Source organism: Plodia interpunctella, chromosome 15 (assembly GCF_027563975.2).
Source record: "Plodia interpunctella isolate USDA-ARS_2022_Savannah chromosome 15, ilPloInte3.2, whole genome shotgun sequence".
Taxonomy (NCBI): domain Eukaryota; kingdom Metazoa; phylum Arthropoda; class Insecta; order Lepidoptera; family Pyralidae; genus Plodia; species Plodia interpunctella.
Genome location: NC_071308.1, coordinates 8,753,234 through 8,776,409, shown reverse-complemented (window position 1 = coordinate 8,776,409; position 23,176 = coordinate 8,753,234). Strand labels below are relative to the sequence as shown.

The window sequence follows — 23,176 nt, the reverse complement described above, 5'->3', positions numbered from 1 at the left end:
TTGAAATATGACATTCATACGGAATATTCATTGAAAAATTATTACTGTCAGACCTTTGTCATTTGATCCTGGCGCGTGTCACGTGGCGTGTCACGTTACAGCCAGCATCACGCTGCTGTCACGGTGACATGACGAGAGGTTCTAGGTTACAGGACGTTGAAACAATTGGAATTGGATATTTATATAGTACAATTCTGAATTGGATTGGGAATTTCAGCCTTTACAGAGTTACAGCGCGGCGCCATTGCTCCGTCATCCTCCGTTGCGTTGACGCAGCGCGATGCCGCTTCGTTATTTTACTTAGCTTTAGACATAACTAGACTAGACGGTCATGTCTAGTCCTATCTCCAATACCGTGTTTTATTATATTTCAGGTACCAGAATTCATAAGTTTTATATACTTAATATGTATATTCATAAAGAAAAGAATATGAAACCCGTTTGTGTTTAGATGCTTGCTGTAGCTATTTCTTTTAATGTCTAAGAGGATGACGTCACCTTTATTAATTTGGCTAAAGCACAAAGTTGGAGGTCTTCACAACTTTCAAGGAGTTATGGAGAACAAAATTGTATGTGTCCAACATATTATATTCGCTAAATTAATTTGCCACATAAGTATAACTTATATTCAACTTTGTCATATACTAGCGCTCGTCCCGGCTTCGCTCGAGTAAAACCATAATAAATTATACACGTAAAGCATCCTCAGAAAACACATTACCTATTGCAGACACGACAGGGGGGGGGACTTCTCTTTATAATATGTAAACTAATACTAGTGGCACATCGCATGGAATTACACAGCACAGTAGCGCCATCAACAATGTAAAGCGCCATTGCTATCAGACTCATTGACTCCTACGGCTAAACAAAGACAGATATAATCATTAAATAAATAATTTATTTGCAAAAACATGAGTTACTTTACAATGTGGTATCTAAAGGAAACTTAATCCTACCTGTTCCACCGGCTATGGGTATGCAAATTTAAAAGGAGAGCATGCTATATATAAACCCATATAACAATATCGAATAAAAAAAATCAATTTACCGATCCCCAAGTAATGGGAAGAAGCAAGGAAGAAGAAGAAGAATAAATAAAATGCACATTTTTACATCTATTTGAAATAAGATGGCCACATTTAACTCTTTTTATGCGAATATTATAATATTATTTCTCAAATACGTTAATACACAGGTTGATATTAATTAAGTAATGAAAAGCACTGTAACCATAATATCATTCGGGATATAATTAATAGCTACAGGAAATATTGCACTGGAATGGCCTCCCTTTGTAAAGGTTGATCAAAGGCTACAATAGCCATGTCAGAAACAGATCATTTCTCATAATTACTGTACAATTTATTTGATCTTTCTTGTTACTAAATAACAACTATATACTGCTGGAAATCGTGGGTTTTTCACGATGTGACTAATGGCGATATAAACTTTACAACCGATAGGCAAAAACAGCATATCCAAGGAGGGTTGACATCAATTTCATAAAAATCTGTCCCGTACATTTTGCGTGACAGAGTAACAAACATACACACATACATCCTCACAAACTTTCGCATTAATAATATTAGCAGGGTGAGCACAGTTCATTCGACACGACACACGAGCTCCTCCTCAAACTCTAACTTAAACAGAACTAGAATTAAATCGGAACAAATCACTGATTAGCCCTAATTAACAGCAATCAACACTAATCAACGCTAATCAGCTTGTTCGTCGCGTAATCAGACAAATGTAGCCTTAGATGGCGTCATGAGTGAGCCACTAAATTAATCTATTTATTTAAACTTTATTACCATAAAATACAATTTGTAAATTTACAACAAAACTCCACATCAATATAAAAGCTTAAACTTATTTTAATAGGCTGGCAGCTTTTTTGCTCAGCGTGTAAGCCTCGCTATACAACGGGGCAACGCTGCCAGTATACTGGGCACGTTGCCTCCCTGTGGCACGTTGGAAGATTATTTTTATTTGTAAAACGGCATTTTTGTTTTGTATTTATGATGCTTTTTGTAAATATGAATAATAATAATAATAAATAAATATATTTTAATAGGACCTCAATGCTTTATTAATATCTAAATGTTGTTACCGTTAGATAATTTATTGAATGAAAACTTAGATAAAATCAAACATTGTTGTAATTTTACGATTATTTAGTAAATAGGACGCTATTATATATATCGATGTGCAAAAATCCATAAATTATACATATATATATATATATATATATATATATATATATATATATATATATATATATATATATATATATATATATATATATATATATATATATATATATATATATATAGCGTATAGCGTCCTATTTACTAAATAATCATAAAATTACAACAATGTTTGATTATATATATATATTAACCAGTCATGAAATAGGCTTAAAAATTTTACACATCGTATTTGTAACTTAGACGCTATCGGAGACTACTAATTTATCTACATTGTTTTTTGCGCGAGAGCAGTATTTGTTCTGCTGTTCTATTTTTCATGTTTCTCCAACTGTTTGAAATGAAATCTTAAATCAAATCTTAAATCTTTGAGGAAATAACTAGGATAAGGTTCGGATGAGAGACGTAAGAAGTAACAAACTTTCCTAAAAAAGATAAGATTCGAAAATAAATTAAACAACTTAAAATATTTCGACTGGCTGTTAACCGTAATCACTAATAGTTTAGCTAAATTATAAGTATCATGTGAGCGCGCCTGTTCGAATGACAATTTCGTACATAAACACAGAAATCGCTTTCACGCCACTGCTCTTGCTCAAATATGTCTCGCAAACTGTCGACGGCTACAGATATGACTCGATGTGGTAAAAGATACGCTATAAAAAAAACATTGTTATTGTATACTTAACAATGATTTTAATGGCATATTTTTGAAAGATCGGAACAAATCAATATTTCCCCTGTGTAAGATTCAAGAAAAATATATTGTGAAAAGTCTTTTTTTTCCATCATATACTTTTTTAAACTTTGGATACATTTAAAACAGGACGGATTTAAACAAACCGTTAGACATGTAGTGTGCTTAGACTACTCGAAATAAAATGCCAATGAGAAGAATGGAAGTAGAATAATTTATTTTACAATATTTACATATATTTATAGTACAACATTGATACTGCACACGTAATTCGCATCACGGCACAACTCGCGCGGTGGTGGGGAGCGCGCTGAACGGAGCGCGCGTCGCGTCGCGTTGTTTCTATTCAAACTGTTTGTGGGCTCCACATTATCCCCCTTCAAGCGAAGCGTACACAAGGTTTGATTACTCTTCCATGTCTTGATATCTTCGGCATAGTTGTTGTTTCCTGTTTTCCCGGCTTGACAATACGTGGTTGCGGCGCACTCGGCGTGTGAGCAGATAGTGAGCGCTGAGATGTACTCGTTGCTGGTGCGGGTTTCGAGGAGTGGGGATGGCTCGGTTGCGCGTTTGCCGCTACGTCGTCATCTTGCTTGATTATGTGTGCCGGTTTGAGTCGATCTATGGATATATTGGATGCTCGAAGTGGCAATTCAATCTTGAAATATTTGTTGTTTCGCTCTATCACTCTGTATGGACCGTCATATGGCGCTATCAAGGGGCTTCTCACAGTGTCATTGCGGACGAATACATGACTGCATGTTGATAATTCCTTATATACGAAGAGGTTCTTACTCGATGCGATTATTCTCTGTACAGGTGATAGAGTTGACATTGTTTCTGTGAACTGGCGGATGAATTGGGCGTCTTCATTCTTTGACTTTGTAGGTACAAAGAAATCGAACGGGACTCGTAGCGTAGAACCATACGTCATCAGTGCAGGACTAGTGTTGTCGTCACGTAGTGCAGTGCGTATGCCAAGCAAAACTGTAGGTAAATCTTCTATCCACCTTGTACTGGCCTCTCTTGCCATCAATGCCGCCTTCAATGTGCGATGGAATCTTTCCACTTTTCCGTTGGCTTGAGGATGATAGGCTGTAGTTCTTATGCGCCTTATGCCACATTTCTTCATTAGTGCATTGAACAATGATGACTCGAATTGCCGTCCTTGGTCCGTGGTGATTCGTAAAGGACATCCAAATCTCGATATCCATCCTTCATAGACTGCTTGAGCAACAATCTCGGCGGTGATTTCTTTGACCGGTACCGCTTCCATCCAGTTCGTGTTGCGATCGATGATTGTGACGAGGTAGCGGTATCCCTGCGAGATCGGTAGAGGTCCAACGATGTCTGTATGTACATGTTCAAATCTTCTTGCCGGTGAAAACTCGCCTAAGGGACTGACGACATGTCTATGAATCTTCGCACGCTGACAACCAATGCAGGATTTGGCCCATGTTCCGACGTCCTTGTTTATAGACGGCCAAAAATATTTTGAAGTCATTATTCTTCTCGTCGTGCGTATTCCTGGATGGCTTAATTCGTGTTGCGCTTTGAAAGCGGCATAACGAAAAGCTTGTGGTAGATACAGTCGATTTTTTCCTGTCGATGTCTCGTACGTGATAGGTTGAGTGACGCCTGCCAGAATTGTGTCGGCAAAAGTTAATTTCGGATGATTTTTCAAATCTTGTAGGGTGATATCTCTTTTCTGTTCTTGTGATAATTTTTCGTAATCTATGCATGTGAGTAGATCTATTTCTTCTATGCGTGACATGGCATCGGCTGCTAGATTTTTTTCTCCTTGTATGAACTTGATTCTTGAACAAAACTGGCTGATATAATGTAGTTGTCTCTCTCTTCTCGGTGTGTCACTGTTGCTCGGCGGTCTTGTTAAGGCGTTTACTAGAGGTTTGTGATCGGTGTAAATGGTCACTTCGCTCCCCTCTATAAGACGTCGTAGGTGTTTGACAGCGGTGTACATAGCTAGTAATTCGCGATCGTACACGCTGTATCGCCGTTGCGTCTCGCTCATTGACTTCGAGAAAAATGCGAGTGGTTTCCATACTTCATTTTCTTTTTGCTGTAGCACTGCGCCCAAACTGCAGTCAGACGCGTCGGTCAACAAAGATAACGGTGCACCGGGTACTGGATGTGATAACGTAGTAGCTTCGAGAACGCTTTGTCGGCATATATCGAAAGCTGTTTCGGCTTCAGTTGTCCATACTATCGGTGTCTTGTCGTTCTTCTTGGCGTTATGTAAGTATTTGTTTAATTCGTGTTGATGTTCGGCTTGATGAGGTAGGCAGTCACGATAGAAGTTGACCATGCCAAGAAATCTTCTAAGATCTTGCACCGTGTTTGGTTTCGGATAGTTAGAGATGGCGTGAGTGCGCTCTTCGGTCGGTGTTATCCCCTCCACTGAGACTTGATAACCGAGGAATTCAATCTTGTTTCTTCCGAATTCACATTTCTCGATGTTTAACGATACTCCATATTTACTTAGGCGTTCCAGGACAAGTTCTACGTGCCTTCTGTGGTCATCCGGATTATTTGAAAATACTAATAAATCGTCGATGAATGAGTAGACGATGTCATCCAAGCCTCGTAGTACCTCGTGCATAAATCTTTGGAATGTTTGGCTAGAGTTTCGTAGGCCAAACGTCATGCAGTTGAATTCGAAGAGTCCGAACGGTGTAATGATGGCTGTCTTTGCTTTATCTTCGTCTCGAATTGGGATCCAATAATATGCCATTTTTAAATCTAATTTCGTAAATATTTTCTTATTGTGCAATCTGTATGTGAAGTCTTGAATTCTCGGTATGGGGTAGCGATCGGGTACAGTCACGGCGTTAAGTCTTCTGTAGTCTCCACACACACGAAGTGAGCCATTTTTCTTTGTGACGACGTGTAATGGACTCGCCCATGGACTTTTGGATGGTTGGCAAATACCCATCTCCATCATTTTCTCAAATTCAATCTTGGCCGCTTTGTACTTGTCGGGTGGGAGGGGTCGAGGCCGGGCGAAGAGTGGGGGGCCGGCGGTTTCGATGTGATGTGTGACGCTGTGTTTTGCTGGTTCCTTCACTGACATCGGGCGTAGTACTTCGGGATATTTTTTTAAGATATCTTGATATATGTGATTTTGGTCTATGATGTATACTGTGGGCTGATTGCTTGTTGTTTCTATGACTTCTATCTTCAAATCAGTGACGCTGTCTATGAGCTTCTTTTGATGTAGATCGACGAGTAACTTGTGACTTCGTAAGAAATCTGCGCCCAGTATGGATGTCTGTACGTCTGCAACGATGAATGTCCATTTGTATGTGCGACGAAGGCCTATGTTGAGATTTATAGTTTTCTCTCCGTAGGTTCGTATCGGCGTATTGTTCGCTGCGTACAACTTGTAGGTGTTGCTCGGAGTTTGGTTTCTGTTTTTCGCTGCTAATACAGATATGTCTGCGCCGGTGTCTACGAGAAAACGCTCTTTCGTGTTCAGCTCCCTGATGCAGAGGCGGTTACTCCCTTTAGTAACACCAACGCCCGCCACCGTCGATGTTGCTTCTAGTTTTCCGACCGTCGCCTAGCGCAGGGTGACTGGCATTTTCTGGCCTTATCACCGAAGCGATAGTGATACGAGCATTCCCATTCTGGGTCACCTGGTTTTCTTCCGTTTCTCGACTTCGATCTGGTTGATGATCTGTTCTGGCGTGGGTTTCTAAAGGGTTGACGACCACGAAATCTGGACCGACCTTCTTTGAGAGCGGCAATCTCAAGTGTAAGCTTTTCTATTTGTTTGCTTAAGACTTGAAATTGCAAGTTGTTTTGCGTTTCGCTGCTGCTTCTAGGGGTTGAATCTTCACGGACTTCTGCTACCGCTTGTTCTGTGTGCTCCATCATCTTGTCTGCCATCGTAGCCATGGTGTCGAGCGAGGATTCTGTGCTGACAGATAGCACGGCTCGTACTTGCGACGGCAAATGTCCCATCCACAGAACTTTCAGGGCGTCATCGGCGACTTTTGTTCCGGATAAATCTCGCATTACACGAAGAAGTTGAGAAGGTTTCTGTTCTCCCAGCTCTAATCCTCCTAGCAGCTTTTGGAATTGCTTGGATTCGGATTCTTCGTACACCGACAATAGTCTCTTCTTCAGCGCTAGATATTTTCCAGTGGATGGTGGATTGCAGATGATATCGCTCACTTGTTCGATGTCTGTTCTCTCTAACACGGCGACAGCGAGATTATATTTTTGATCTTCACTGGTCTTGTATGAAGATACCACGGCTTCAAATTGTGCGAACCACAGCTTAGGTTGGGCTCGCCAAAACGGCGGTATTCTTGACTGTAGAGAAATGGTTGACACTTCCTTTGCAACCGCTTCCGGAGAGGAGGACGCGTCAGAGAATTCTTCTTTCTTTTCCATTTTTATGAGATTTCTTCTTTTTTCGGGGTCACCAATTGTAGTGTGCTTAGACTACTCGAAATAAAATGCCAATGAGAAGAATGGAAGTAGAATAATTTATTTTACAATATTTACATATATTTATAGTACAACATTGATACTGCACACGTAATTCGCATCACGGCACAACTCGCGCGGTGGTGGGGAGCGCGCTGAACGGAGCGCGCGTCGCGTCGCGTTGTTTCTATTCAAACTGTTTGTGGGCTCCACAGACAAATTAAAAAAATGCCGTGATTAGAAAAAAACCTCGAATTTTTCCTGCTTCTTCCAACGCTAATGTTTAATTTCGATGTCCTCCACTCATTGGATCAATTGGAACCAATCACTCATTGGAACCAATGGATTTTTATTTATTCAGATTCAAGTTCTGTAGTTTAGATTTTTATTATGACTTTTCAACCATATCTTGCTGAATTTTTTAAACCATATAGTTTGAAGGACGGAGAAGGACATCATCCCACAATCCCGGAAATATAATCCTGTTCCCCCAGGAATTTGAGGAACGCGGGTGAAGCGGGAAGCGGGTGGACAAAAGCTAGTATATAATATGATTAAAGCTATAGTCAAAACATCAAAGGCTCACTTCTCTCTTTTCAATATTTTATGGTGCTACGATATCCCTATTCGCGAAACCAGTCAGTTTCGTAGCGGCTACGGCGTAGACCGCACGTAGACGTGCTACAACATCCCACTCGGCACGGAACGGACACGTTGCCTTTTCTGATGTTATTCTTTAATTAAGACATTTCGAATTTAGAATTGTAAAATAACTATTTGTGATTTTTGTGGCCAGTTTTGTGACTTCGAGGTAATTTTTTATTTTATATTAAAATAGAAATATATGCAGCAAAATAATTACTTGCAAACTGATATTTTTTTATGAATATCCGTAACACATCGAATATCCATTTCATACTTAGATTCCAAATTCACCGCTAAAATCATAACTTTATGTGAATTGTTTGTCCTTCTTCTCTCAAAACGAAGCATTGAATTGAGATGTGATTTTTTTTTATCTCATCAGTAAGATGCCCTCAGCCCAGAATCCGCAAAAAATAAATCTTTAATGTCTTAATATTTGGCTGTGATATTACGACCGGGCACTTACCAGATATCTTGTCTTTGGAAATGCTGTTGTTAACCGTCAGCTGACAAGACGCGGTTCTTATCCCTTCAACTAGATCTATCTAGAGAATAGTGAGTGGTCATAATGTAGGGCGGAAACCACATGCCACTGCGCTAAGCTTTTAATAAAACAGTAAACTTTTAAGAGCCTGTAAAGACGAAGGACATGGAATATCTTAACTCGTCACATTATGTTTATAGCCTACAAGCATCTGCTCGCGACTTCTCTCTCATCTTTACGGCAGCATTCGAGGCTATGACGCCCTGAAGCCAGGGTTCAAACAATAAACTTTAAAATTTTGAAGACATACGACACGCCCCGTTTTTTTAAATAGGTTCACTCCATATCCTCCCGTGAACTAGGTATATATATAAAAGTTTGAAAAACTTTGAAAAAAAAAGGCAGCATTAACAGGGTGGAGATCACGCAGGCGGCTGGTCGTGAAATCACAGCTGAATCATTGAAATTTAACCTTTATATATTTTTCTTTTATCTATGAATCTAACAGTCTTTTTCTGACCGGGTTTCTGGGCGCAACACCCACGAATGATAAGATGAAAAAACTTACTTAAAAGCAGGCACAAATGTCTTGGACTATTCCAAGACAAAAACGCTTCTTAAATATCCTTTAATTGTTTTCTTCTGTCGCCTCCCCCCACCCCTCCCTTCGCCCGTCAGGTTGTCGTCTAACTTCCTTACTTGACAGTTACGTTTGGGTATAAATTACATGGTTGATTGACACACAATCAACTAGTGATACGAGCCCAACCTAGAGCAAAGTAAACTTCATTTTGTTAGATTTCATTTGATTGTTTATCCTATTTTGAAGCGCTGGTGGTGTAATGGTTAGGACGCCCGCCTGTGGACTGAAAGATCGCTGGTTCGAATGATCACGACCCTCAACCATGAGGAATGTGACTATGAATTTAATTTCATTTCAGTAAGGTGATTATCATAACACACCTTTTATTGACAATATTCAATTTAAAATCAATTTATCATCACGTTTGAATTAATTATAAATTACAGAATTAATTGACGTGCAAAGATTTAGATTTAAGTGTATTTTCCTAAAAAAATATATTTTTATTCATTGTACAATTTTTAAAGTTAACCAATAGGTGGACTTAATGCTATAAGGCATTCTCTCTGCAAGTGAAACTTGGGGTCAAAATAGAAAATGACAAAAAAGCTAAAACAAACCTAAAAGTCACACGAATCATATGAATTCAACGTTAAATGTATGTTCATTCCATATTTCAATTTCTTCTACGTCCTCATATTTGAAAAATTCCCGTCCTATCCCTTTTTAGACCTTCTACTTTCCCAGTGATTTATATTACATACATACATAATAAATTCATTTATTTAGACTTAGTCAATTTTGTCACTAACAATGAGTTCTTATGAGATTTATGAATAAAAATAACGCTTTGTTTCAAACGTATGAATTTCGACCATGAAACTAAATGAGATGAGCTCAGATTTCAATCTCGAATCTATCTTTCATCTTCTCTAAAAGAAAGTGAATAATATCTTTATTGCTTAAAAAAAATACCTTCATAACTCGTAAATTTCACCCTCCTTTTAGAGCTTTCGTGTAAAATACACAACGATTATTTGTAAGTCGCCGCCACTGTTATCTATTTGTATCGTCATCAATAATTTAGGGTCGTAGATGTGGGACACAGATTATCACACGAACTAACCGAGTTAATTCCACTGCCATTACCGTGATAGCTGTGATGACGTCACGGGCATAGGAGCATGTGGACCTCAAACTATATATTTTCCTATCTATTAGGATTCTTATACACATACACTTATTTCATTCTTATCGAATGTTTTTCTGCCTCCACTGGTGTTAGATTTTATTCAAGTCGCCTAAAGGCATCTGACATGATTTTTACGATTACCTACCGCTGCACAGGCGCTGGCAATATTAGGCGTGTTTTGCGGCAGTATTTTTTTACTGCGCATGGATGCTCCTATTTAGTGATCCATGCAGCACTGATAATATAACTGTGTCTATCTTTTCTACAATATCATATTGTAAATTTGTGAAACATATTGGTTGAGAGTCAAAATAATTTTGAGTTGAAACTCGAAATTTGATATAGGATACTATAACCAACGATATTTTAACATACACCAATCAATACTTATAGATAGACCTGCGTCTTGGATGTCTATCTATAAGGATGGACCTGCGTCCAACCTCCAGAACTGTCCTGGAATCGAAACTAGCAGTAAGAGCAGACGATTGGCCAAAGATGTCGTCAAATTTATACCCGTATTTATAGGCGTACTGCCTAAAAATAAATAAAATTTGCATATAATTTAAAGCCTTACAGTAAAATTAGTTTGCATTAAAAATTGTCCCTTAAATAAACCAGTGATTCAATCAACCAATTCAAAATTCTAAGGCTTCCACTGAGGGTCCCAATTTAATGGCCGTCGGCGGAACAGACTGTGTACTTTTATCGGTACTCAAATTATTAATTTTATTTGGCAAATATTAAATTTACAGCAGGTTTGTTATACACACGAAAAACAAAGTATATATATATAGTGATTTTTTGGGTACTCATGTGCGTTTGACTGTACATCCATGTGTCAGAAATCCCTAAATACTTCGACAGCATCTGACGTTATGTAATGACCAACAAATGGCGAATGGAATTCACAACTCCCTTCAGAAATTAACAGCAAAATAGTATGCCTAAAAGTAATGTAGGCAGTAGGCCGTCAATTCAGTTTTAAGTAATTTTTTGACATCAATATAAGGGGGTTAAAGTTTTTCTGCGCACGTTAAATAATGTGTCAATTAAGTAAATAATGTTGACTTAGACTGAAAAAACAAATAGAATATTAATTAACAAACTAATTAATGCGATCTTAACCCTTGATATGCAAATCAATAAGACCACTAACCACAGATGCGAAATAAGACATACAAAAAGTAATACCATGTATTGAATTTGTAATGTTTTGTAAGGTTGATGTGATGACCGTACCTCCCGCATGGCATACGGTATCAAAAGAGCCCACAAAGGTCGGTTGATGTTTGAGTAAAGATAAAAGTTTCAAAACTTTCGCTGCCGACCGTCCGCTGCCGAAGTTTTTTTTCATTTATTTCCTTTTTTAAAACTTGGTCTTTGAACCATATTCAGTTCTATCGGCTGCCAGCATTATCATTTATTTTGTACTTCAAATAAAAATGTTTTACAGCCTGGCTGTTAAAAAGGAACGCCAATAAAACAGTTTAAATTGTAAATTAAAAAAATAAGTCTAATTTTCGAAACAAATGTACTAAAAATTTTCTAAAGATTTTCTAGTTTTCTCTACCATCCAAAGAGTAATCAATAGAGCACATAAACTTTACTGTTTTTTTATTGTTGACCTTTGTTAATATTTACGAACTCAGATAATGTATTGGAGCGTAAAAGCCAGGTGTGGACAACATGCTACCAGATAAATAATATTATTGAGGTTTATAAGAAGTTAAATAAATGTCTCGCATCTGAGGGTCATTCAGGATACTTCCTCAGCCGTTGAGCTTCGACATCCAGCTTACGTTTTCTTTACGACTTCGCACGTTCCATGGCATCCTTAATTTTAATTTCTACATAATTTTACAATATGATAGTCTGTTTTTCAGTAAAATATAAAGAATCAAGATTTTATTATAATTACTTGTATGTACCTATCTTAGAGAAATTATCTTCCTGTATTCTGTGAGGTACCTACCTAAACTAACGAATACACAGCAGAGTTTGGTTAACCGGAGTTCGGTTACCATCCGCCGGCTACCACACTCTGTTAGTGGTTAGTTGGAACACAGCTTGTTAGTGGGTATTGACTGGCCGTGTTCCATTTCAACGCCTCGGTCAACTTCCATATATGAATATTTAGAGATAACTATGATTTATGTTAACTATATTTAAATTATTTGACGTATAATTGATGTGCTTCAGACTCACACGCCTTGAGCAACTGTTAGTGCAGTGAGTGACTTTACAATAAATAAATAAATAGAGGCAGAAACTTATTTTGTAATTAAGGGTAAGTTACACCAGTCAACTTTAAGGTCGACTTTGAAATATTTGTAAAAAAGTTTGAATTATTAAAAAAATAACTACCTACACAAAAATTTGCACAAAATGTTTACTTTCATTGCATAATATTTCGTCACAAAGGACTTGACTTTCATAATGAACACATATTTTGTAAATAAAATCGGACATTCGACACACTTTTCCAATTTTCAGGACAAAGCAAAGCGGACGCTGCTGACACAAAGATACGGAAAATAAAATTCGAACGTCGATGGCTTTTAGTTTATTTGAACCCAAAAACGATGACTTTTCGTCCACAAGCGTTTATTAATCTAACCCAAATATGGTAGTTTTCATAAACCACCGCTTACTTCCGGTAGTTTCTGTGAAGGAAAACATCCTGAGAAAACCCTCACTCCAGTTAATGAAATACTAGCCAGTGAGCAAAATTCAAAAAGCTTATGGCAGTCAGTCAGACATTTTATATATTGACTCCCTCACTCTGATCTGAACGCGTCCCCGGTTTCTTCCTTAGCCGTTGAATTTTATATAGCGAATTCAGCGAACATAAAAAAATAGGACATAATATAAAAAAAAACGAAATTATGACGTGCAAATGCAGTGCAGGTATGAAGGTGACGCTAGTGCACGGGTGCATAGCGCTTGTTCACTTCACGAAGGCTGGCAATTTGTTTCAGAAAAAAAATCTACTTATCATTCGTGTTATTCAGTCAGTTAACGAACCGAATAAAAAATATCTACTACAAAAAAACTACTAGACTAATTTAAAATTGGCAAATGGATAAAATATTTATAACCTGGAATTGCTCGTAGGTAATTTTTATCCCGAAATCCGTACAGGAGCGAAGCCTAGTATAGATTTGGCACAACTTAGCTAAATATCATAATCAGGTAAGTAGGTGCTTTAAATACTTGAATTTAATTTACTTGAAGCCGATGTCAACCTTCCCGTATTCCCACGGGAGCACTTGATTAAAACTCGGCGACCTCGTAATTTTTTACACCACGAGGGAAAGCACACGGTAATATAAACTTTATAGCGTCAGTAATAAAGAGCAGAAATGAAATCTTTAAGCCTGCGGATTTCAATTAAATTTATATTATGTACCGGGAACTGGTCGGTTCCTTTCAATTAATGGGAGATAATAATTCGGATGACGGTTTTATTGTTGACTTGAACATTAAGAACAAAGTGAGAATTAATAAAAACTTCAACATTAACTAATAAACAGCAGACTTTCTTAAAAATACCAGAATCTTAGAAAAGAAGACAACACTCGTTCAATTCGTTTCACAATTCAAAAATCGAAATCAATGTAAGCATCTTTTTCCCTTTAGATGTAAAAAAATATGGGATATATATATTTATTATTTTAACAGTGGATTCAATCCAAATTGTTGCTTGAAAGCTGCCCACATCCATTATTTTGTTATTCATTCATTCATTATTCCTTTCAAAGCGGTTATTACCACCACGGAGAGACGCTTGCATGACAGACTTGACATGCAGTCGGCTGTACAGGAAATAGCATGAATATTTAGGATTCCGTGCTTATTCTGTGAAGTTGTGGTCTTCACTTCAAAGGTAAGAATTCAAAGACGCACGTTTATGTAAAATCGTCACTTATTTAGGGCGCAATTGTACGGCAGAGAGCCCTACAATTTGCCCTAAATGCTTTCTGCTTTAACTACAAAGGAATAAGCAAGATGGAACTATATCGATAGTTGGAAAAAAAGGTTATTTTACTGATAAATTTTGCTTATATTAAAGTTAGTATCAGTTTTTGTTTCTTATCAGATTCGTGTTTTCATAAATATGTTGCTAATAAATAATGCCCGGTTCCATCCGCGGCAAAGGGAAGCCAAGAGAACTCTCCGCCTCTCCAAATATTTCGATACAATGTTTTTTATACATACAGAGAGGCACAAATATATCTATAACTACTGTTTTCTCCCAAAAAAAAATATTCTAACAAAAACAGTCCCTTAAAACACTCAGTACGTCGAACCTTTTTATCCTAAGCGTAACAATAACATGCGCAAGTCGAGGCTTTCCAGCAGGAACCACTAAAGCTACACGAGCTTTTCCTCCAACTTCATAAAACGAAGACTCAGAGCTTTGTGTACACGACAGCTTAGGTTTAAACTTATTTCATGTTTAAAAAGCTATTAAGTTTTACAGTGTTCATTTTTAGATACTTCTTTACAGGAGCGTTTAAAATTATTAATATTAGGTTGATGACTACCTAGTGATGGTTGGGTTTAAATAAATAATTTTATGTATTTTTAAGTGGATTTTCCAACCAAGTTTAAATATTCGCATAATAATTGCTTGGTTACAGTCTATGGTAATTATCATAAAGGCCTTAAACATATATATCTCATCTATTCTACCTTACCTTGTCCTTACCGTCTTACCTTGTCTATCTTACCTTGTCTACCTTATTCCCTTACTCTAAAGTCAACAACCGAGTTCTGCCATGGAAATAAGTGCGAATCTGCAATGACTACGCCTAGGTTGATGTGCTATCTATTTAAACTTTAATCCGACACTGTTCCTGATTATGAAGAAACATTTGTAATTTTATACTTATATATTTATTTATTTTCACTTTTCACGTTACAAACAACTAACACTTCGAAAAGATCACTGCTAAGAAGAAATTCGAAAAAATCGTACTTTGAAAAAAAACTTTAGGAAAAAAGTACAAAACAAATTTATTGAGTTCACAATTTTCTTTGAAAAATGTGAACTCGATAAATTAGGGAAAATAAAGTCGTCTTTAACTGCCACTGTAACAGTTTTACGTAGAAAAGTCTTATTTTTATTCAAAATTATGTACATAGACTTAATATAATTGACTTAAATATTCAACAAAGGCCGTTCTCTGAGATGTTTTTTGCTACTCAAACTCCTAAAGAACTCAGTTTAATCTTAGTTCAGATAAATAATACATATAATTTTCCTCAATTAGGAATTCTTGGTCTAAAGAGAAAAGAACAGAAATCTTCTCTCCTTTTTTCGGTGGCATTCGGGGGTACAGCGTAACAAAGAAACCTAAAAATGTTTTAAGATTCGTCTGTCATTTTACAACCGGCCGCCTGCCTGACATTAACTATCCTTGGGAATGTTATTGTGGCTAACAAGTTCAACGTTCCTGTGGACGACAACGGGAGATGAACTTGTTTCTTTGTCGATTAATTTATATGGTAAATGAATACTTAAATCCTTTGGGAACATGAGAATCTCGGAAACAAAAATATATCAATTTTAAAATCGCCCTGTAAAATAATTTTGTTTCTGATTTCTACAAAAAAAAATATTTCACACTTAACCCGGACTTTTTGGGATTAAATTGAGAAAATACTGGGCGTAATAAAATCATCTATGGCCCTAGGCACACCTTTGGTGTATTGCGACTGATATGAGCGATATCTCTGGTTATCTCAAAATAAAGCCGTTGAGTATAACTTAGACTATCCTTTGCCTACATGTCAAAAAAATCTTTTTAACCCGTTGCTATCTACAGATTGAAATTTTTTTTATCTGTATATATTGATTTTCGACGATTACTTTCTATGATTTGTGCGCCTGCCGATGCCACGGTACTTCAGGGTTAATGAGATCATTGTTGAGGTTAATGCATCCTGTATTGTCCTGAGTCCCTGGTACACTATTGTTGGCGTACTTTCACTCCCTTTATCCTGAGGGATCTTTTGTATTGAATTGAAGCTTGTTTGGAAGTAAATACGATTCGAGTTAACTGCGAATTATGTTAATGCTTTTTTGTACTTCCATTCGGAAAGTAATTGAAAACACCAATTTTGTTCCTTTACATTAGTAAATATTTTAATTTAAATGGAATGTGAATATCTTACTTTAAATGGATATGCAATGTATATTTATTACAGACTTATTATGATTTATTATTACTGAATATTTTTTGTTATTACAAAAAATTAAAGAACGCAATGTATTTTAGAGTCTGTTCGATTTTGTACCAGTAATTAGTGGAAACTTGATAGCCTTTTGTAATATTGATTACAGTTACATTTTATTGTTGTTCAATATAACTGTTTGTTTCCCAAATAAAAATAAAATTATTATTATTATTGTTGTTTTTCCAAAAGGAATTCTCAGGTCGAGCCTGGTATATTTGGTGAAAAGCACGGGCATTTTGCCAAGTGCAAACACACGTTATGGTTTACGATGAGGATGATGAGGAGATCAATGAATTTTCTGAATCTAACTGTAGGAATTTTCTCACTATTCGGCAAGTATTTAATATTGCAGCTTTCTGTAGAGTCATATAGATAAATTTTATTATTATTTATTATTATTATTATTCAAAATAAATACTTACCTTACTTAATAGCACTATGCACACCAACGATGTAACCACTTTCATATTTATCTCTCTATCTCAGAATTCATAGGAACACCAATGTCACCGAATTGAAAAAAGAAATTATTTAAAAGAATTACCTAATTATTATTTTTGTTTGAGTCAACTTTTAGGAGAAAATAGCATATAATGGTATGGTTTAGAACAATATATCTGAGAGCTAGCCTAGAACCGTAACTTCGTAGAGCTCATTACCATACCCTCAAAGTTGCAAACTGCACTTGCGGCGCGAACAACTCTGCACTATCATTTAAAAACTAAATTTTTTGCTCATTTATACAAACTTTCCTATTGTATTCATTCTGACTGGCAGCTAAGAAACAGACTAGGATATAAAAAAAATAATATTTAATCCTTTTTTTATTTCAAAATCCTGTTTTTATCTACAAACTATTAGTTATTTCAATACTAGCAGTCAAGTTTTTTTTTTATTTAGAATTTTCGACACTTCGGGCCTTCTCGTGTTATAACTTTAAAACATCATGTACAGTACCCTTTATCATTACTTTACCCACCAAAACCATTTGAATATGTAGTCGAAATATCTCACTTAGAAGTTAATTAACAACGTACTTAGTTACAATAATGTTAATTACGGGGAGTACGGATCCCCTATAACTAAGTAGCTCTACGCCCACGTGTTCGACGTCAAAGCGTTTATGCAGAAATTAGACCTTGACAGGCAATTTTCACGTCATATTTTATCAAAGGTAAGCCACCACTAGCTGTTCCTCTCACGTTGTTTTATTTAAGCATTAGAAGGAAGAATCCGCAACATCGCGAAATTACGTCCCACTTAAGCCGTAACTCATGATACACCTGTACGAAAATTACATGAAAACAAGAGTCAGCTAAGTATATTACTTGTATGAATTACATAAATATAACCAGTTGCATCATAGATAAATCAGTTGTTGTTGAAAGAGCTTGGAGCTGAAAACTCGCTAAATGCTAATTTATGTTATATTACTGATACTTACATGAACTTACATGTTATATTACTGATAAAAAATTAAACATAAATTTATATTTAAAAAATGGTAAGCCCTTCTGGCATAATAGGGACCAAAACTGTTTGAATGAGTTTCTTTCGGCATTTCTTCTCAGCAGTGGTCGTTCCGAAATGCTAGTAGTTTGTAGCTTTGGTAAACATCATTTAATTTAGATTATGACGTGAAAAAGTGCCTGTGAAGGCCTAATTTCTGAGTAAATGATTTGATTTTGATTATGAACTTTGACAAAATTGAGTGACATGAATGTGGAGATAAAATTTATCAATTCATCTGCACATATTTCATATTATATACTAACTACATAAAATAGGTACATATTTTACTTGTTTACGGAATTCACCAATTCTTTTTTCTTAATGGCCACATTTTATTTTTCTTAATGACTGACGTCATCATAATAATTACACAAACAGGTAAAAGTTTAAAACTGGGCTCAGCTGTGCCAATTTATTTTAATACAGGACCAGGCGATCATAACGTCGGAGGAAATGAGAGTTGTAATTAAGGCTTCAGACAAAGACGGAGGACAATAAAGTGTAGAACAATGATGACACTGCGCCGCCGTAGATAGTGGATTCCGGGTGTGCCTCGCTGATTAATTTGAATTCATTTTAAATTACATATGAAATAGTAACTAGAATATACTCGAAGAAGAGAATTAAATTGTATGCAGAAATAAGTTTCTGTTATCATCAGGGAGTTCTGTATTTATTCAATGCATGACAAAAACTACGGTACCTTAAAAATCATTTCTGAGCAATATACAGATGAGGAGTTCCATTGTTTGGAGCAGTTTATCATAATAATACATGGCATGCTTATCATATTCATATATTGTCATGGAACTTGAAGGAGTATTTAAAAAAAACTAAAATGTTAACTTCATGTTAAAAAAATTAATTTAGTTCTAGTATACATTGTAATTCTTTTTTTTTTGTTATTTGTAGTGGATAGCATGCTCCTCTTTATTTATTTATATTTGCATACCTATATTCGGTAAAACATGTAGGTTTAATTAATTTTGGCATCAATTTGTATATTTCTACTCATGTTTTTGGCAAATAAATGTTTTCTTTCTTTCTTTCTCTGCTGGGCCAATGGAAGAGAGTAAATTTAAGCTTCCAAGATTTAACCACTAACAAATTACACGACAATTAGCTTGTAAATTGTGAAGAAATCGTCTCTCTCTATTTGTATGAGATATTTTTTTAGTTTCTTTTCAATCAGTAATATCTACTATATTTAATTGCAAATACATTATTTTACAACAATCAAATCTCGAACTAAATATGGTGGCTAACTCAATCTGTGTGATTTTTTTTGTAATGACGATTGCAATGGCAAACGATCATTATCATTCCTCGACATCAAGAGAGTCAACCGAGAGGAATATGACAAACGAATGGAATTCAACAATTTGTTCGCTCAATTTATAGAAATTGCACAGCAAACGCTAATATTTCAAGTCAAATAAAGTTGCAAATCGCGCATGCAAAATGGAACAATGGAACGTTGCAACCACCTATCAGAAACAGCGATCTAAATTCAGGTTGGATGTTTTGTTTGCAAAACAATTGATAAAAAAATCACAAAACGCTAGCGGAATGTAGACGTAAAAATAAATAGAGCTGCCGTGGAGTAAATTTAATATTAATTATTTTGCTTTCGTTTTACCTGTCCGTCGTGACCCGGTGATTTTAAAATAAAATATTGAAAGCTCATTTTACATGTTGCTTCATAAAATAATTCATACTTCAATACTAAATTTATATGTAAAGTTTATTTGTCCTTCTTTCAAAATGATGTGATTAATTAATCTAACTTTGTGTGTGAAGATACGTAGTTAGAGATGTGGAGATGAAGAATGACATAATCTACTTTATGCCGTAGGCGGGGCCAAGGACATTATTAACTAGTATGTTAATAAATATGTTAAATATATAATGAATAATCGCAATCCCAAATTCGGGATATCTTTAATACATGTCATCACAGATAATGAACCTAATATAAAACAAAGACGCTTCCCGCTGTCTGTCTGTCTCTATCTACGTTTATATATATGCTTAGATATTTAAAAATTCGCATCGTATTTTGTTGCGGGTTTTTCAATAAATAGTGTGATTTCTGAAGAAGGTTTATATGTGTAATCTGTTGATCTGTAAATAATTAATGTAATAAATGTTGGTCTGTAAATAATTAATGTAATAAAGTTGTAAAAGGTTTATTAGGCAATACGTGTTTAGTCTTTTTCATGTTTAATTTTTCAAAATTTTTTAGATCTTGAATTCATGTCTAAATTTTGTAAATGCTTTAACGGATGTAAGCTCCGGTAGATAAGTGTCATGAATAAAACATGTCTGAAAAGTTTTAAATATCTGTACACAAATAAACGCGCATAGACATAACTTTTTGTAAGAACTCTTAAGCTAGAAATGTTTTTGTAGGTTTTAGAGGGAATCATTGTAAATTCTTTGACGGAAATTGTTTGATTTTAATGTCACATGTTCAAATGTTAAGTCATCATAAATTTCACGCGTTTTTTTTGCATGAACGACATGATTTTTTGGCGATAAACTATTTTCGTTCCACTAGTTTCGTAATGGAAGGTAGGTTAAAGCTCTTTTTTCAGCTGACTTCCTACTGGGAGTATCTCAACATGTTATCAAGATTCCGAAGGATATGACTATGAAATCGTTTTACCTTTAGGAGTCACTTATTGGGTGGATCTCAGAGCGTGTCGACCGCTGCAACCGCGCTGTCATTACGATCCGTCAATTTTCTTGAGGAAGGAATCATTTCCAAAATAAACCATTATTAAAATAGAAATTGAGTTATTTTAAATTCGGGGAGTAAAACTAATTCTGGTCTTGTAAAAAAATTGTAATATCGAAACGCTCTGAGGAACACTTTATGGTGTCCAAGACTCTGACGCCATTCGTGTAGACTTACGACATTTATTAATTGCTCTGCGTGTTCTAGATGGAGGGCCGGTCCAGGGTCCAGCAGAACGACTTGCTGCTGCACGAAGCGGTTATTAAAAACGAGCCCGCAGCCGTTAGAGAGGCCTTGCAGAGGCCTACCGATGTCAATTGCAGGAATAACGTAAGTTTCCTCAGGGACTACGTAACATTAAACACGAAGCGCGTTATTGCGTTCAAAGTTTTTTGTATTAGCTTATATCTTCCTTTATTACTTCTCCTTTTTATCGAGTGTATTGTTTGGTGTCAGATTTCATTTTATTTTTGACTAGCGGCCCATCCGGACTTGCTCGGGTAATAACATAAAAAGTACCTATGTTACTCCTGAACGTTTCGTCTATCTCTGTGCCAAATTTCACCAAAATTGGTCCAGTATTTTTTGAGTTTATTCAATACAAATAAAAATATTTTTTTTTCTCTCTATAATATTCGTAAGTAAAGATTTAATATCTGACACCTATGTATCTACCACTTATCTACCGTAAAAAAAGAACCGCACATTATTGCTCAGCAATGAACCTCATATGCTTCACGTTTACTTCCAACAGAGCTCGTTCGAGCCCTAATAAAAAGGGTCATAACAATTCACTTACGTTTATTGTATAGTTGGCTTCCATCTCTAGGTGTACCTATAGCTTTTTGTGTGTTGGGCCTATAAGAAAAAGAAAAATATACTGTTATTTATCAAGCGCGGATCCATCGCATTGGGCACCATGAGTATGACCACGAACTTTTATATCTATCAAGCACGCTAACAGGCACGGCCCACGGATGGGAAGTGGTCACCGCGGCCTATGGACGCCCGCCAGGAACACAAAAGAGAATGAGTTTGAATAAAAATTTCAACGTTCACCGTTGCGAAAAAGAAATATTATCGAATCTAATTTCAAAAGTTTTTGTTGTGACCACAACTTTTTAAAGAAGGCTTGTTCCGCTCTTGTTATTTACTTTAATTTTAGCGACAGCAATCTAGAAAACGAATGAACGAAACTGCAGACAACATTATTATCAATGTTTAGATATTTTTTATGGAGTTTGAGCTTCAAGCCGGAATCATAAGGCTAAAGGTTCGAAGTGCGACCCCACAGCATGATATTATTTATAATAATATTTAACAAAATATAAAATCCAGTGGCAGGCAATTTGTTACAAAAAGCACTGGACTACAAATTTTCCTTATAATCAATCAATCTAACACATCGGCTTAGTTCGGAATAGTTGAATGATTGATTCCTACACATGCTATAATTAAACGTAATTGAGTATTCTTTGTGAAAGCAATCAGCAATGAATCCCAGCCCTGTGTATTGATTAATGAGTCTATATTGAGATCACCGTAAAAATAACAATGAACTGAATGCAAAGCTTCGCCATATAGGAACACATGTAAGTATAGGTAACACGATCCGTTATAAAAATTGAACCATGGAATACTTATAAATCTCTATTATAACAGTATCTATATCATCCCTTGGATAGAATCCGAGTCGACTAAGGAATAAGAGACTGCTTGATAGCTTCAATTCAGAGGTTTTGCAAATCAAAAAATATTATTAGGAAAGTTTTCTTCTTGAAATATTATTATATTATATCATATTACTCACCTTGACTTACTTGGTGTCTTTATCAGGCTTCGCAAAGGCGGGGGGCGGGGGGCGGGGGGACAAAGACAATCGTATTTTTGAAAGTGAACCTAAGAATTATGGAAAATAACTCACTTGTTTTTACATAATTAGAACAAAGGTCAGCGCGAGTGCTCACGTGTTATGTCTGTTACATATTGGTGTGTCAATTGTGTGTCAGGACTGGCGGGTAATCCCGTGGCGGATGCTTATACGACGCAAAACAAATGAATTTACTTATTCGAATTGATTTTAAATAACTCACATTTTTTTGCTTTTTAGAGCAAATGTATGAGTCAATGTCAAAAATATCGGAATCACTAAGAAGTGTTTTCGTTTCGCTACGCTATTTATCGATGTTGGTTCAAAAATAATGAATCTTTTGACTTCTAAGAAATGGTTTTCGCTTTTAAATTTACCTCAGCCTATACAGAACATGTATAAAACAAGATATTTTTGTTCCAAATTATCTGCTCCGCTGAAATATTGCGTATTGTTGAACTTATTCATACGTATTCCTGAAATAATAATCTTTGTTCGCAGTCCCTCGGGTGATTCCTAATTTATTATTAACAAGGTTC

The 23,176-nt window shown here is 35.9% G+C and overlaps 1 protein-coding gene and 1 long non-coding RNA gene across 2 annotated transcripts in view; one reads left to right on the top strand and one right to left on the bottom strand.

Moving 5' to 3' along the window:
• The first annotated feature begins 7,612 nt into the window (after positions 1-7,612).
• The window catches only part of LOC128675973 (ankyrin repeat domain-containing protein 29-like), a 39,793-nt gene continuing 24,229 nt past the window's right edge, over positions 7,613-23,176 (top strand). Inside the window, exons 1-2 of the mRNA XM_053755839.1 lie at positions 7,613-8,176; positions 20,975-21,097. Coding sequence (XP_053611814.1) covers positions 20,975-21,097 — 123 coding nt within the window. The 5' untranslated portion in view covers positions 7,613-8,176. The remainder of the gene's footprint in view (positions 8,177-20,974; positions 21,098-23,176) is intronic.
• LOC128675974 (uncharacterized) lies at positions 20,963-22,749 on the bottom strand. Its single transcript, XR_008405355.1, has 3 exons — positions 22,578-22,749; positions 21,567-21,625; positions 20,963-21,071 (listed from the first exon to the last, which is right to left on the bottom strand). It is a non-coding gene; the product is annotated as an uncharacterized LOC128675974 (long non-coding RNA).